The sequence below is a fragment of the Melampsora larici-populina genome (genome assembly GCF_000204055.1).
Source record: "Melampsora larici-populina 98AG31 unplaced genomic scaffold MELLAscaffold_39, whole genome shotgun sequence".
NCBI lineage: Eukaryota > Fungi > Basidiomycota > Pucciniomycetes > Pucciniales > Melampsoraceae > Melampsora > Melampsora laricis-populina.
The window spans coordinates 297,412-310,580 of NW_006768803.1; the positions used below are offsets into that span (position 1 = coordinate 297,412).

The window sequence follows — 13,169 nt, forward strand, 5'->3', positions numbered from 1 at the left end:
TTAGTCAAGAAGTGCCCTGTTTGGTTTTTTGAAATCTTGGTTGTAGCATATAGTGTAGCAAATGGTTAAAGGATGAATCGAGTTAAAGAAGGGTTTTTTGATTGAATGAAGTTGAGTTTAATGATTAACATTGATCGAATTGGGTTTGGTTGTGATGATGGAATGATTAGTAAGATAAGATGGCTGTGAAGAAAGATTGTAGAGTGAAATCCGAGATGGATGCATGGATGGTTCTAGAAGGTTAAATCGAAACCCTAGATAGCTACACCCTAGACCGTAGTAGCATAGAGATTAAGACTTAAGATTCTAGATTAAACAAATCGAAAACCCTTTGTTAAGTTTTTTTTTTCTTCCAAAGGTGACGAAAGATTATCAAGTAAATTTAAGTTTCTCCTTTCTTTCTGTTTCTTTCTGTTTTTTTAATTTGAACATCAAACTTCAACACTTTAGTACTCATTTCAACATCAACAAAACGATCAAAGTTACCAATCCAAATCAGATTCCCAAAGTCAAACTGTCTAAAAATCTAAAGACTGTTCAAGTGAGTAAGTCAAGAGTTTAATCATTGTGGAGATATCTTTTGATTACCTTTGTTTACCGGTCTTTTTTTTTCGTTTCACCCTGATTCTTCCATGTTGTTTACCCATCTCACTCCGATCGCATCTACATCTAAGAAGTTCGATTTAACTGACTACCTTTGTTCTGTTGACCCCCCTTTCAACTTTTCAATCATCTCACTCTCTCTTTCTCTATTTTATCATTCATCATCATCATCATCATCATCATCATCATCATCAACTCAGAAATCAAAACTCAATCAAATCAATCAATCACTTTCATTCATTCTCAATCAATCCATCAGATCATGACCATGTCCATCACTACTCTCAACAATCAATCTACTGAACCATCCGATCATTCAAATCAAAATCAATCAAACTCAACTTCATTGAATCCTCAAGAACCTTTAAAAAATTCAACTTCTCATCCTCGAAGAACGAGAAAGTCGAAACTATTAGCCAATCGACGTAGACGTAGTAGAAATCAACCTGATTATGATGAAGATCTAGAAGCAGATCAAAATGATGATGAACAAAGCAGACCGAATCATCTCACCACAGGTTCCGATTCAACAAGTTCAGACTGTGATGATTCTACAACAAGTTCACTTTCAAATTCAAATTCAGATCTATCAGTAGACGAATTTGAACAAGATCAAACTCAATTTGTGGATCTCGAAGCAGGTCATCAAACTTGCCTTCAATCTGAATGTTAGTACAATCTATCCTCATACAACACTTTTCACCTTCGAAGCTTTACATTTACTCAACTCTTTGCTCTTCATCTTCAAATCCTCTCCCAGCATCGAGCACTTTTGTTCCTAATAAAATTGCCAAAATCAAACCTGGTCAAACTCCAACCGATGACCCGTCTCAATCACCTACCGCTCATAGCACTGCTACTCAACCATCTCTTACAAGCTCATCAGCTACTCGTAGGCATAAACAACAACCTTCACCTACTTCTACGACCACCACGACTACTACAACTACTTCTACCAATCAAACTAATCATGAAGATCTCACCGCTACCAACAACAACACCCCTAGCATCAATAACAATAACAACACTACCATCATCTTCAATCAAGGCTCTTGGATCACTGGCCTAAACACTAACACCAACGAAGATCAACCTACCGTTCAAACACCGCGTTATATCCCATTCATCGAATTCGACAACTTCAACGCCTACGGTTCTCTCATCTTCGATCTTAATACCGGTTTGAGCAGTCGATCACGTGTGGAGTGTAAGCCTGATGGTTTAGAAAAAGCTCCACCGGAAGCCCTAGAGGAAAAGTTGTAAAGGATGACCCTCAGTACAGATCTTTCAAATCACGAGCTAATGCAAGAGATTGAACAAGAACAAGCAGCCGCTCGACGAGCTCTGAAGAAGAGAGAGAAACGATTATCAAAGTTACGCGGAGACAAGCGGCCCAATTCGCGTCCTTCCACTGGTACCCCACTTACCGTCAATATCATCTCACCATCACAACCAAACCACCGTCATTCTGCTCATCGAACTGGTTCACCTTTACCTTCCTCGACTCGACCACCCTCCTCGCTTGCCGGTCACACTGCCAATCGACCTCCCTCTGCCTTCAGTAACGCCATCTCAGAAACCAATCAATCCGCTGCTGCTTCAGAAGAACCTTGGACTATTCCCCGTTCAGGTCGATTCTGGGGACATGACGATCGTCAATCTCACTCACAACGTGGGGGCCGTGGCATGCGTGGAGGTAATAGTCGAGGTTCTCATGCAAGAGGCCGTGGTGGTGGTGGTGGGATTATTAGAGGAGCAGGTCATCATGGAAAAGGTGGATTTCGCGCAGACTGGGAGGAGCAACGTCGACATCAACCGAATCTACATCCCAATGGCCCTCCTAACAATCACCATCTTCATCTACAGCGACCTGACACACCGGCTGGCCAAAGCGATACGGGTCGAAGTGTAGGCAGTGGGGCTGGTTGGATCACCGTACAGGCGAAACAGAAATCTTTTGGTAGTAATGGTCATCAATTAAGTAATGGAGATGGGGAATGGCGTCATGATGGATGGGAAGAAATTGAACGCGAGTCGGATCGTAAATCAGCTCATCAAAGGTATGTATCATTCATCTTTCTTGCTTCTCTTATCACATCGAAACTGACTTGATCATCTCGACGTTTGGTCGAATATCTTCATAGGGCAAGGGGATACCAATTTTACCGTGGTGGTGCACCTAATCGGAGAGGAATGGCCGTTCCAGCTAATCAACCACCGCTTCGATCCTCCAGTCTTCGAAGGCCTACCAACTCTGCACAGCCTAATCAGAATCATTCTGAAGTATCTTCTACCACTCCATCCACTTTCCAAGAACCTTTGGTGAATGGTGTCTCGAAAGTGTCGAAATCCGAACCCAACGGTTCTTCGACAACCGATGTACCTGAACCCACTACTAAATCGCCCGGTCCTGTCTCTACTGTGTCCGTCGGTCCTGGATCTCTCGACGCACCTACAGAAGCGAGTCAGGTAGAGAGCACCAAGATTGATGAGGTGAAAGTATGCTTAAATTCCAAGCACTCGCTTCCCATCGGTACCCCCACTCCGGAATATCAAGAAGACAAAGCTGAATCTGTGATACAGACGTTAGAGGCACCTGATAAGACCGGCACCTGCTCCAACACATCTGATTCTGCAAGTATCACCGTTGCCTCCTCGCCCGACAAGAAGTCAAAGGATGAAACACAAGTGAAGCGATCTCCAGCGGATGAGGATGAGGCACCGCGGTCGGGAATAGTAGTGAAGTTACCAACGACCATCAAGATTGGTACTATCCCAGTCTACCATCATTCTACCATCATTCCCGAAGTGTCAGGTGCCATCAAGATCAATGGTAGCACAAGCACGCCTCTAGTTCAACAGCCTCAATCACAACTCAATGAAGAACACAATGGAATCACAAGCAGAGAAAGGCCAACTTTCGATCTTCCTCCCCTTCCTCATCCTCCTCCTTCGAGTTCAATTACCCTGGGATCGATTGGTGGAGCCGAAATTTTACGGGAAGCAATGTCGGCTTCAATACATCACCTTCCTCCGCCCGTACCAGTACCGACACCGTTTGTGAATCATTATCATCATGATTACTATCCTCTTGAGCCACCACCACCGCAGCAACAAACAGGAATGCTTTTACAAGGAGAAGAAGAGGACCGATCGAGGCACATCAGCTTTACCCCATCAGCTGGTTCATCATCTGGCAATTCCTCGCAAACTCCATTTCCTCATGATCATCACTCACATCTACATCAACATCCACCAAACATGTTTAATTCACATCCACCCCCACCACCGCCACCCATCGATCCACAACATCATTTCAACCCACTTCATCATTTCTATCATCCTCATCCTCATCCACCACCACCATTACCACCATTACAATACTTTGATCCGATCACTGGACAACATATGATTTACCCACATCCACAACAACCACAACCATTACCCCCACCTCCACCTCCAATGTTTTTTGATTTACCACCTACCCAAGCACCATTACCACCACCACCTTCTCAACCATTACCACCTTCGAGTGAAAGTTTATTAACACTCTCTACACCTGGATTATATGCACCACCACCACGATCTAGTAAGGTTAGAATCAAAGATCCCATCTCGGGATTAGAAAAAGAAAAGTTTGGAGGCGAGATTAAGTGTTTTGAACATAAAGGAGTCACTTATTTTCATCAAGAACATCCATCAGCTGTTGTCACATCACCAGGAGCAGCAGCAGCACATCAACAGTCACAGAGGTAGAACTTTAGATCAAACGATTTATATACTTGTACATTTCTTTATACATTTATAGCAATCTTTTTTTTTAGTCTTAGATTCTTTTTTTTTTCGCCGCTTCTTCTTTTTTTCTTCTTATTGAGATAGATTGATTGAAAAAGGTTTAGGAGTTGGATATGTGGGTTTGGGTTTTTGGTAAGTTTGAAGAGAAGTTGCAAAAGAAAAGAAAGGTTGAAATGAAATGACAAAGTAAAATTAAAAACATTTGAACACAACAGAGATGAAAGTTTTGAAAAAAGAAAAGAAGAAATCAAGTTTTGAAGAGAGAAAAATAAAATTTTTAAAAGATATCAAGTTTATATATTGGGTCAATGAAAGAATGAGTAAAAGTCTTCTTTTTTTTTCTTTTGGTTTTCTTTTCTTCTTTTGGTTTCTTTCTCTCTCTTTTTTTTGGTTTTTTTGTGTTGTTTAAGCGTGTGTCAATTTCTGTGTGTGTGTGTGATTGTTTTTGTTTTTGTGAATTGGGGTTGAAGTAAAAAAGGTGTGAAGAAGACAGATAGAATGGTTATAAGGTGGGTTTTCATGAATGAAGAAGAAAAAAAGAAATTAAACATTAAAACAAAAAGAAAATTAACTGAATTTTGAGTGAAACTTTTTGAAAGAACAGATGAGAGAGAGAGAGATACAAGAATTATTTTCTATATGAAAGCTGTTTTTTTCCTTGTGTGATGTGTAGATTGAACTTTTGTTTGGTTTGGTTTTTGTGAGTAAGTGTATTGGGTTTATTGGTAAAACAAAAGAAGAAGCTTGGGAGGTTTTCTGGGGTTAGAATTGGTTTGAATTAATAGATAGAGAGTTGAATAATTTTAAAAGAAGAGTTAAGAATAAATTTATCCACTGGTAATCAAGATCATTTATTGACCAGAAGTTGAGTTTAAGCCAAACAAATTATTAATCAAAAAGAGTCAAGAGTTTGCTTGATGTAGTGGTTCAGCTTTCACTACGTTCATGTGTGTTGAATTTGTATGGGCGGTTTGAGTTGATCATCAAAGTGGAGTTGATGGTTAGAGGATAGAGCAAAAGGTTTTATTGGAAAATCAATTGGCATGATTCTTACTTGTGTTCTGGTTGAAGTGAGTTATTTAGAGGGACACATGTAGTCTGGCCTATGTATAACACCACTGTCACTGGGAAATAAGGGTTTCACTAGCTGTGAAAGGCAGGGGGTGGTGGGGATGTACTGGGATCCGTATTTGGCTTTTGTGTATATCACACTGGGTTGGTGATGTGTAATAGCCTTGTTCATATTCAAATAATTGGGTCTGTGAACATTTCACCCTCATAAAGATCTTATCCAGATATCAGACACTTGTTAAGCAGCTGCCTTGGCTATATAGTTAGTTTGTAGTGTGAGATCTGATAGGTACACATGGAATATAATAAGTCTAATTAGGGCAATAAAACTTGAAGGGTGTGTGCTTGTCTGATCTGTGTGTGCTTTGTGCCATGCTTGTACTTATCATAGCTTATGATAAACCCTAAATGCTGAATCTGTATGAATTCAGGGTGCCAAGCCAAAAAATTAACACACTTTGGGGTGAAATGGTTCTTGAACCCAGGTGCCACATTTACAGCTTGGGATTAGCAAAGTGTGCACCCATAATTGTAGCCCATTTTGGATGCAGTAATTCCTACTCCTATATTTGAAAGTGTGATTTAGAGTGTGTGGGAATATAGATAAATATATTGGTAGATATTGTCACCAAAAGATAAGATCAACGGTGGAACGGCTAAGCTAAGTTAGCGCTCAGCGGTGCATTAGCTTAATGATTTTTTATCGCTAAGCTAACGCTAAATCCTTAGCGCACTCAAGCTAAGCTAATGGATTTTTGATTTTTCCTTTAGCGGGTCTGCGCTAAGCTAAGCCGGAAGCTTAGCTATCAAAAAAAACATCTTTTAAGTGCAAAAAAGGGCCGCTAAGCCGCTGTGAGCGGTTTAGCGGCCAATTAATTGGCTTAGCGGGTGTCATTTTACGCCTGCTAAGCTAATGGCTTAGCGTTAGCGGAAATCCGCTAAGATTAGTGTTAGCGGATTTTTCCTTAGCGGCTTCTAGCTAAGCTAAGCCAAGGTAGCAAAAATCCTTAGCTTAGCTTAGCAAGCCACCGTTGATAAGATATTTGTGATAAAGCTCATTAGAGCTCATTATACAGCTGATTTGAGAATGGATACTTAACTAGAGCCAATATAGCATATCACACTGGCAATTGGTATTGATTCAGATGAAAGGATGTGTACATATAGATACACTTGTTATAGTAGAATTTATATATTTTAATCAGTATTTTTATTGCAAGTAAATAAGATTTACAACAATCTAAAAGAATGGTGAGGGGAGAAAAGCACCTGTGTCCATCCAAAGCTTTGGATATTATCCAAAGAAAAAAGGAACTTTATCTTCAGAGGGAGTCCACAGCCACCCTATGTAGCCAAGTAACAGAAAAGCTGCAGCTCCCACTCCTTTTTTTTCTCCAAGTCCCCATCCCAGGTACAGAACCCACCACCTCACCACTGCCTTTGACTGTCTTGTTGGTTCCTGCACCGACAAGAGCTAGGTAGAATCATTGTATCAGTAAAATTTGCATGTAGCATTCAGTGAACCAATATGGTTACTAGGTGTGTCTTTTGTGTTCTTCTTGCTATATGTTTGGTAGGTATAGTATGATGTGAGAGCAGGTTGGTTGGGTCCCAAGAACCTATACATTTCAAAGATCAGTCCTACATATGTAGTCAGTTAGACAGGGTGGGAATAACATGTGTTGACTTACAGAGCGGTCTTCAGGGTGGGATAGCTCACTTTCCCGGCAAGACTGAGCATTTTCAGTGCTTGTTGGAATGTGTCATGAAGCGCTTGCGCTTCCGAAATGATCTTGACTGACGGCCGGTTAGTGGAGTGGATTTTGCAACCGGCTAATACTTTTGCTTGATAAGCATCAGTCCAATCAAGACCCACAGTAGCATAGTTGGCCAATGTAGGAAGTACATACAATGTTTTCAAGAGTGATTTTCTCTTGATCTTGGTCTTCTTCTTTGGCTGGATCATCTTCATCCCTATTGTCTCCATCACTGTCATTGTTGTCCTCTTTGTCAGGATGGTCATCTTCTTCCTCAGAAGTACCCCCTTCTTCCTGAGCGCATCTCTGTCCTATGATTGAGATTGAAAAAGGTGTAAATTGTGATGGTCATGAGGTTCAAGATGAGATTGAGTGTGAGATTGGATATTACCACAAGTTTGCTGAACTTGTTGGTTGCTGTGAGTTTGCCTCTGAGTTCTTGCATGGGGACTGGTGCTTGTTGGTTTCTTTGAGCGCTTTGTTGCGGGTGGCATGTTGTGTGATCAATTAAGAGAGTGATATCAGGAAGCTTCAAAGGTGAGGTAGCAAGGTTGATCCTTGCAAGAGAGGTCTGATGGTATGAGCTGAGAAATTGAGCAATAAGTCTTGGATGCTTGCTTGGTTGGTGGACTGGTGAGTTGAATGGTAGAGTGTGACAGCGAGAAAAGACTAATAGTCTGTTTGGACAAATCCAGGCAGACTACCATTGGATGACTCCTTAAAAGGAGGTTTAAATTATAATTATTATCATTATGGATAATGATTAATGGGAGGTGGATCCAAGGCTTCCCTTTGACCTTCAAGTTTGATACATTGGAGAGTGATATTGAGATCACTAATCTGGTTGTTCCTAGAGTCACCAACTTGTGGCTGTTCTTGAAGTCACCAACTTATAATGTTTCTACTTGGGGGAAGTAGAGAATCCAGAAGGAAGGGGTCTTAGTTACTCTTAGTCAGGAAACTCTTCAAAGTAAAAGAAGTGAATCACAAATATAAGACTTTTGATTATATACTTCAGTATAGCTTTTAAGTGGATTTTTGAAAGTATTGTGTAATATAAGCTTGTGGGAAAATGCTGAAGGCTGAGAGAGGAGGGGTTTATATACTCTCCTCTCCAAACCTAACTGTAGTGACATTGGTTTCTATCACTAACATTTTTCAAGGATCTTTATTAATTATTATTATTGTTTGTACTTAATTACATATAGTAATATTAAGTACTTGTTAGGTACTTTGAGTATATTGACTCTTGACACTCTGTTATGAGGTGTAGTTGTTGTTTTATTAGTTATCACAAGCTATTTTAAGTGTACATGTATATGTAATTGTTATTTTTATATATTTTATCACATGCTACGCTGTTTACAGATTGGGTAAATGTATATGTACTCAGGACTGACAATATTGAACAGGTGTATTCTTCAAATGGAACACAGCAGGAAAGCCACATAAACCCTGAAAGATGTCACAAAAGGTATGGGTCAAAGTTTGATGTGTTCATGCAAGTTTTGATGCACAGTCAGAATCATATAGTCAAAGAATTATGAGTGTGGCAAATGTTCATCTGTTATTCTTCCATTTTGCTCAACCAGAATTTCTCCATCAATATACCCATACTATCTATTTTAATTGGGCCCAAGTTGATTCTTTCACAATAAATCTGGCCAAATCTCACCAAAATTGACCAAGCACATACATGCTCTCACATTCAACTTCTTTTAAATAAACTTGAGTATTTGTGGACACATTTTGGGGAGGCTTGATAATTAAATAATCAGAATCATATATCACACCATTCAACTTGCAGTATGAGATTTGGACATATTTTCATTTTGGTAAACTTCTTGTTGGATCACCAGGCTGTTGGCACCACAATATTAAAGCTTCTTGAGATCAAGTATAATGGGAGGTCCAATGCACTGGGTAGGCCAATAGCTTCTGGATCAAATGATGTTGTCTACCCAGTGGCAAATGAGCAACTAGAGAGGAAGATGGAATATGCAAAGCAGATGAAGGCACAGGAATACAAGGATTTTGGCCCACCCCCCAACTCTGATGCAATTCCTGAGATCAGCCATAGAAGCTTGCAACAAACATGTGGCTGCACAATGATGGCTGCACCACCTATGCAACAGTTTAAACCTCTTCAAGTACAAACCACAAAGCCAAGCAACTCTGAATTACAAACAAAAAAGGATAAAGGATGGTCACTGGGAGTAGAATTGGCAGCTGTTCTGACTGGTGCAATTCTTGCCTTGTGTTTCTACACTGCCAGGATCTTTGTCAAGTTAAGAAGAGAAGTGCACCTAGACAGGTAAGATGAATTGATTTGAAATCACTGCTGGAGATCAATGAGCTGATTATTCTTGAGTTAGAACAGCCCAGGAAGCTGAACAGCAGCAAGAGATGGCAACACCTTAACTTTAATCAATGGTTTGCATCACAGTGAATTTTTGGGATACAAATATGCGTGTCAGCTAAAATTTGGCCATGTTGATGAATTCATTGTGTGGCAATGCCATTGCTCATACCTGTCCCCATTTTTCCTCTTTTTTCCTCTAGTCCACCCAGCATGTTGAGATTGATAAAATAATCTTTGTTTTGGTATTTCATTTTGTGATTGAGTATTGGTATTTGTGTTCAAAGTGCATGTGATTTGGTATTTTTTTCTGGCTTCTTACATTCAGTTTAGCCTTTGATGATCACCTTGAAGGCTCTCCAAGTATCATATCCTTGGGCCTCTAACATATTTTCAGTAATTCAACAACCTGTTTGGCCTATCATATCCCAAATCTCAGAAATATGATTATTTTAATCCCTTTCTGCATTGCAACATTGCATACTCAGAGAAATCCATTCAAAAACCTTGTCAATTATTCTTCCTAGAGGGTCAATTACAAGCAAAATTGAATTAGATATTTGTTCATCCCTTCAGTCTTGACCATATATCTCCACCCAAAAAAACCTCTCTACACTATAAAAAATATAACCTTTACCAGGCGGAAAAGAAAAGTAATGATATAGAAAAGTCCTGAGACAGCAGGAAGAGAGCAAAAAATCCAAAAAAAGATGTAACTTGTTCCTAGAAGTTGGAGCATCACAATGAGTATTTTTTTGTATTTTACACACAGGTATTGGCTAATGTACTAACAATAAAGGTTGAAAATCATCAAAAACCCACCTGTAACAATGCCTGAAATCTGGCCCATGATTTTGAAGAGAGGATTTTGAAATCTTCAAACATCAATAAAATTTGCAGTTCTGAAGCAAATCACTTGTTTTTAAGTTCATTACAAAGGTGAGTCTTCCCTCTACAAATATCATCCAGACATCACATCTGTAGCTGTTCTTCAAACAATTCTACATGGCTGTTTATGCCAAACTGCTTGAACAGCTATAGAGTGGTTACATGACTAGATCACACCTTGATACCTTTATGAAGTGTAAAGAAGAAGAGTTCAGCTTTTTAATAAACTCAAAAACAAGTCATTTGCTTCAGAACTGCAAATGTTGTTGATGTTTGAATATTTTAAAATCCTGTCCTCAAAATCATGGGCCAGATTTCAGGTATTGTTACAGGTGAGTCTTGGATAATTTTAAACCTTTATTGTTAGTACACCAACCAATATCTGTGTGTAAAATATGAAAAAATACTCATAATGGAGCTCCAATATCTAGGAACAAGGTGCCTATTTTTTCAGATTTTCAGCTCTCTTCCTGTTGCCCCAAGATTTTTCTGCATCATTAGTTTTCTTTTCCACCTGGTGAAGATTATATTTTTTGTAGTGCTACATGGTGTGATGCACCAAATTTGGTCATGTATAAATTCATGGCTTAACTCCCCTTTAAAACAGATGTAATAATAAGCTTTGATGGCTTCAAACCTCTAAGGACACGTTCACTTAGGTGATTTCTGGTGAGAAATCACATTCTGCAAAATTTAAAATGCTCAAATGGAACTTACGGGAAATGACCAGCATTTTAAATTTTCATAGAGTGTGATATTTGGTCAGATTAAATAAATTGGATACAAAGACAAGAAAAATCAAATATAATGATTATACATTTTTTTGAAGACTTCTTGGCCAACTGAGCTTGAGTTCTGACAGATAATGTGAGCAAGAGGTTGAACAATAATAGTGCTTTATTTATTGTTTTCTGATGGAGCTTCAGTTATTTTTATTGTCATCAAATTATTCAAGCAATCCTTGGTTACTCAAATAACCTCCTTTGAATACCAGAACTTCATTTACTTGGCTTTATATGACACTATCTGGAATATTATTCATTATGAAAGATTATTTTACTTTGATGTTAACACAAACAGAACTATTCCATTTGAAAGATGATGTAAATTGTTTTTCTGTTGTGTTATCCTTTTTGCAACTTGAAATAGTATTTCTGTCCTCCATCATTGTTTTTGCAACTCAAAATATGTTTCTCCATCCTCCAATATCCCTTTCACACCTTGAAATATTTTTTCTGTCCTCCTTTATTGTTACTGTCACTCAAAGTATGTTTGTCCATCCTCCAATATCCTTTTCCCACCTTGGTTATTGTTTTTGCAACTGAAAATATGTTTTTCGACCTCTGTTGTTGCTCTTGTGACTCAAAATACTTCTCTTATTGTGTAGAATCAGGTTTTCCAAACCTAGTGCTTTAAGTTGATAGTATGGCAGTGGCTTTGGGATTCAAATATGTACCATCTGGAATTTATGGATTCTTGATCCAAGTTCCAGTCCAATGCTTTGTACTAGTGAAATTACTCAAAGTGCTTCAAGATGTCAATAAATACAACAAGAAACTGACTCCTACTGACTGGTGGTTTTCGCAAAATTCCTCATTCTACTTTGGTAGGTGTATTATGATTTTGGGTGCAGTTCTTCTATCAAGATATACCTTTTTAAACTTCATACATTTGTCAAAAGTACACAACTCAACTCACCTTCCAACCTCAGTAAATCTCCATACAGGCAAGATCTCAATCAAGTTGAAATATTTGTAGTCATGAGCAGCAAATTGATTCAAGAGAGAGATGTGCCATGTATTGCAAAAATTAATCTATGTCAAAATGAGTATTATAATTGAAATTACATATCAAAACGTCAACAATGTTCCCAAAATTATAGAACCAGACCAAGAGTACAACATAAATACAACCAATCAAAGTTACTTCTCGGACTACTACGGCCTGTGTTCTGTTAGACCAAAATATGAGTTGAATATGTATCAAAGTCTTTCAAAAAAAGATGAAATCAAGAAAATTAAGGATAAAGAATTAACTAATACACTTAGAATTAAATTAGAGACAGGAGGCGCGAAATGAAAAAGGGTTAGTACCTTTTTATAAAATTCACATGGAGGTCTGATAAGAGAATGGTTCAAAAAGAATCTCAACCCTCACCAAATTTAAATATTCACATGCATTCAATCAGACCAGTCATCATAAGCATCCGTACATTCAATAGTTCTTGAATTTCTGGACCCATCTATAAATTTCACATCATTATTCAAGCACCAATCTCGGATTTCATTAAGTTCACGTAAACTTTCTTCATCGCAATCCCAAGGGGGTCCAAAGGATTGAAGTTTAAGTTCTCGAAGGTTTGATCCTACTTCTGGTTGACTAGGTAAACCAGACATTCGAATTGACAAATGTGTAACAGGGCGAAGTAACGGTGCTAACCAAAATTCGTGCATCGGACGAGCGTAAGTTGAAATTGAAAGTCTTTGAAGTTTCGGGAACCGAGATGACATAAGTGCCCGTGGAAAGCTGTTGTGAAAGCATAAGGCTAAATGAGTGAGAGGTGAACATTTGAGAACATCAAAGACTGGTGCTAGTCCGGCATGGAATGCTCCATGAATGCTGACCCGACGCAAGGTGGAGGCCAGAGGTCTGAAAATTAACTCAAGAGCTGTGCATTCATGTTCTAGATACAGCCT

At 38.8% G+C, this 13,169-nt stretch overlaps 3 protein-coding genes across 3 annotated transcripts; 2 read left to right on the forward strand and 1 right to left on the reverse strand.

Annotated features, from left to right (window-relative positions):
* Window positions 1-396: 396 nt before the first annotated feature.
* MELLADRAFT_78709 (uncharacterized protein) lies at window positions 397-4,950 on the forward strand (the record flags this gene model as incomplete). Its single annotated transcript, XM_007413811.1, has 5 exons — window positions 397-545; window positions 678-1,271; window positions 1,364-1,810; window positions 1,886-2,663; window positions 2,748-4,950. The coding sequence occupies 4 exons, from the start codon at window positions 866-868 to the stop codon at window positions 4,357-4,359; spliced, it is 3,243 nt and encodes a 1,080-aa protein (XP_007413873.1).
* A 2,011-nt stretch (window positions 4,951-6,961) lies between these two features.
* MELLADRAFT_109799 (uncharacterized protein) lies at window positions 6,962-7,465 on the reverse strand (the record flags this gene model as incomplete). The annotated part of the gene is made up of 2 exons (XM_007413915.1): window positions 6,962-7,088; window positions 7,161-7,465. The coding sequence occupies 2 exons, from the start codon at window positions 7,463-7,465 to the stop codon at window positions 6,962-6,964; spliced, it is 432 nt and encodes a 143-aa protein (XP_007413977.1).
* Window positions 7,466-12,247: 4,782 nt separating this feature from the next.
* MELLADRAFT_57039 (uncharacterized protein) lies at window positions 12,248-13,111 on the forward strand (the record flags this gene model as incomplete). Its single annotated transcript, XM_007413812.1, has 2 exons — window positions 12,248-12,516; window positions 12,631-13,111. 2 exons carry the CDS (start codon window positions 12,298-12,300, stop codon window positions 12,637-12,639), a joined length of 228 nt encoding a protein of 75 aa, XP_007413874.1.
* Between the last annotated feature and the right edge of the window lie 58 nt (window positions 13,112-13,169).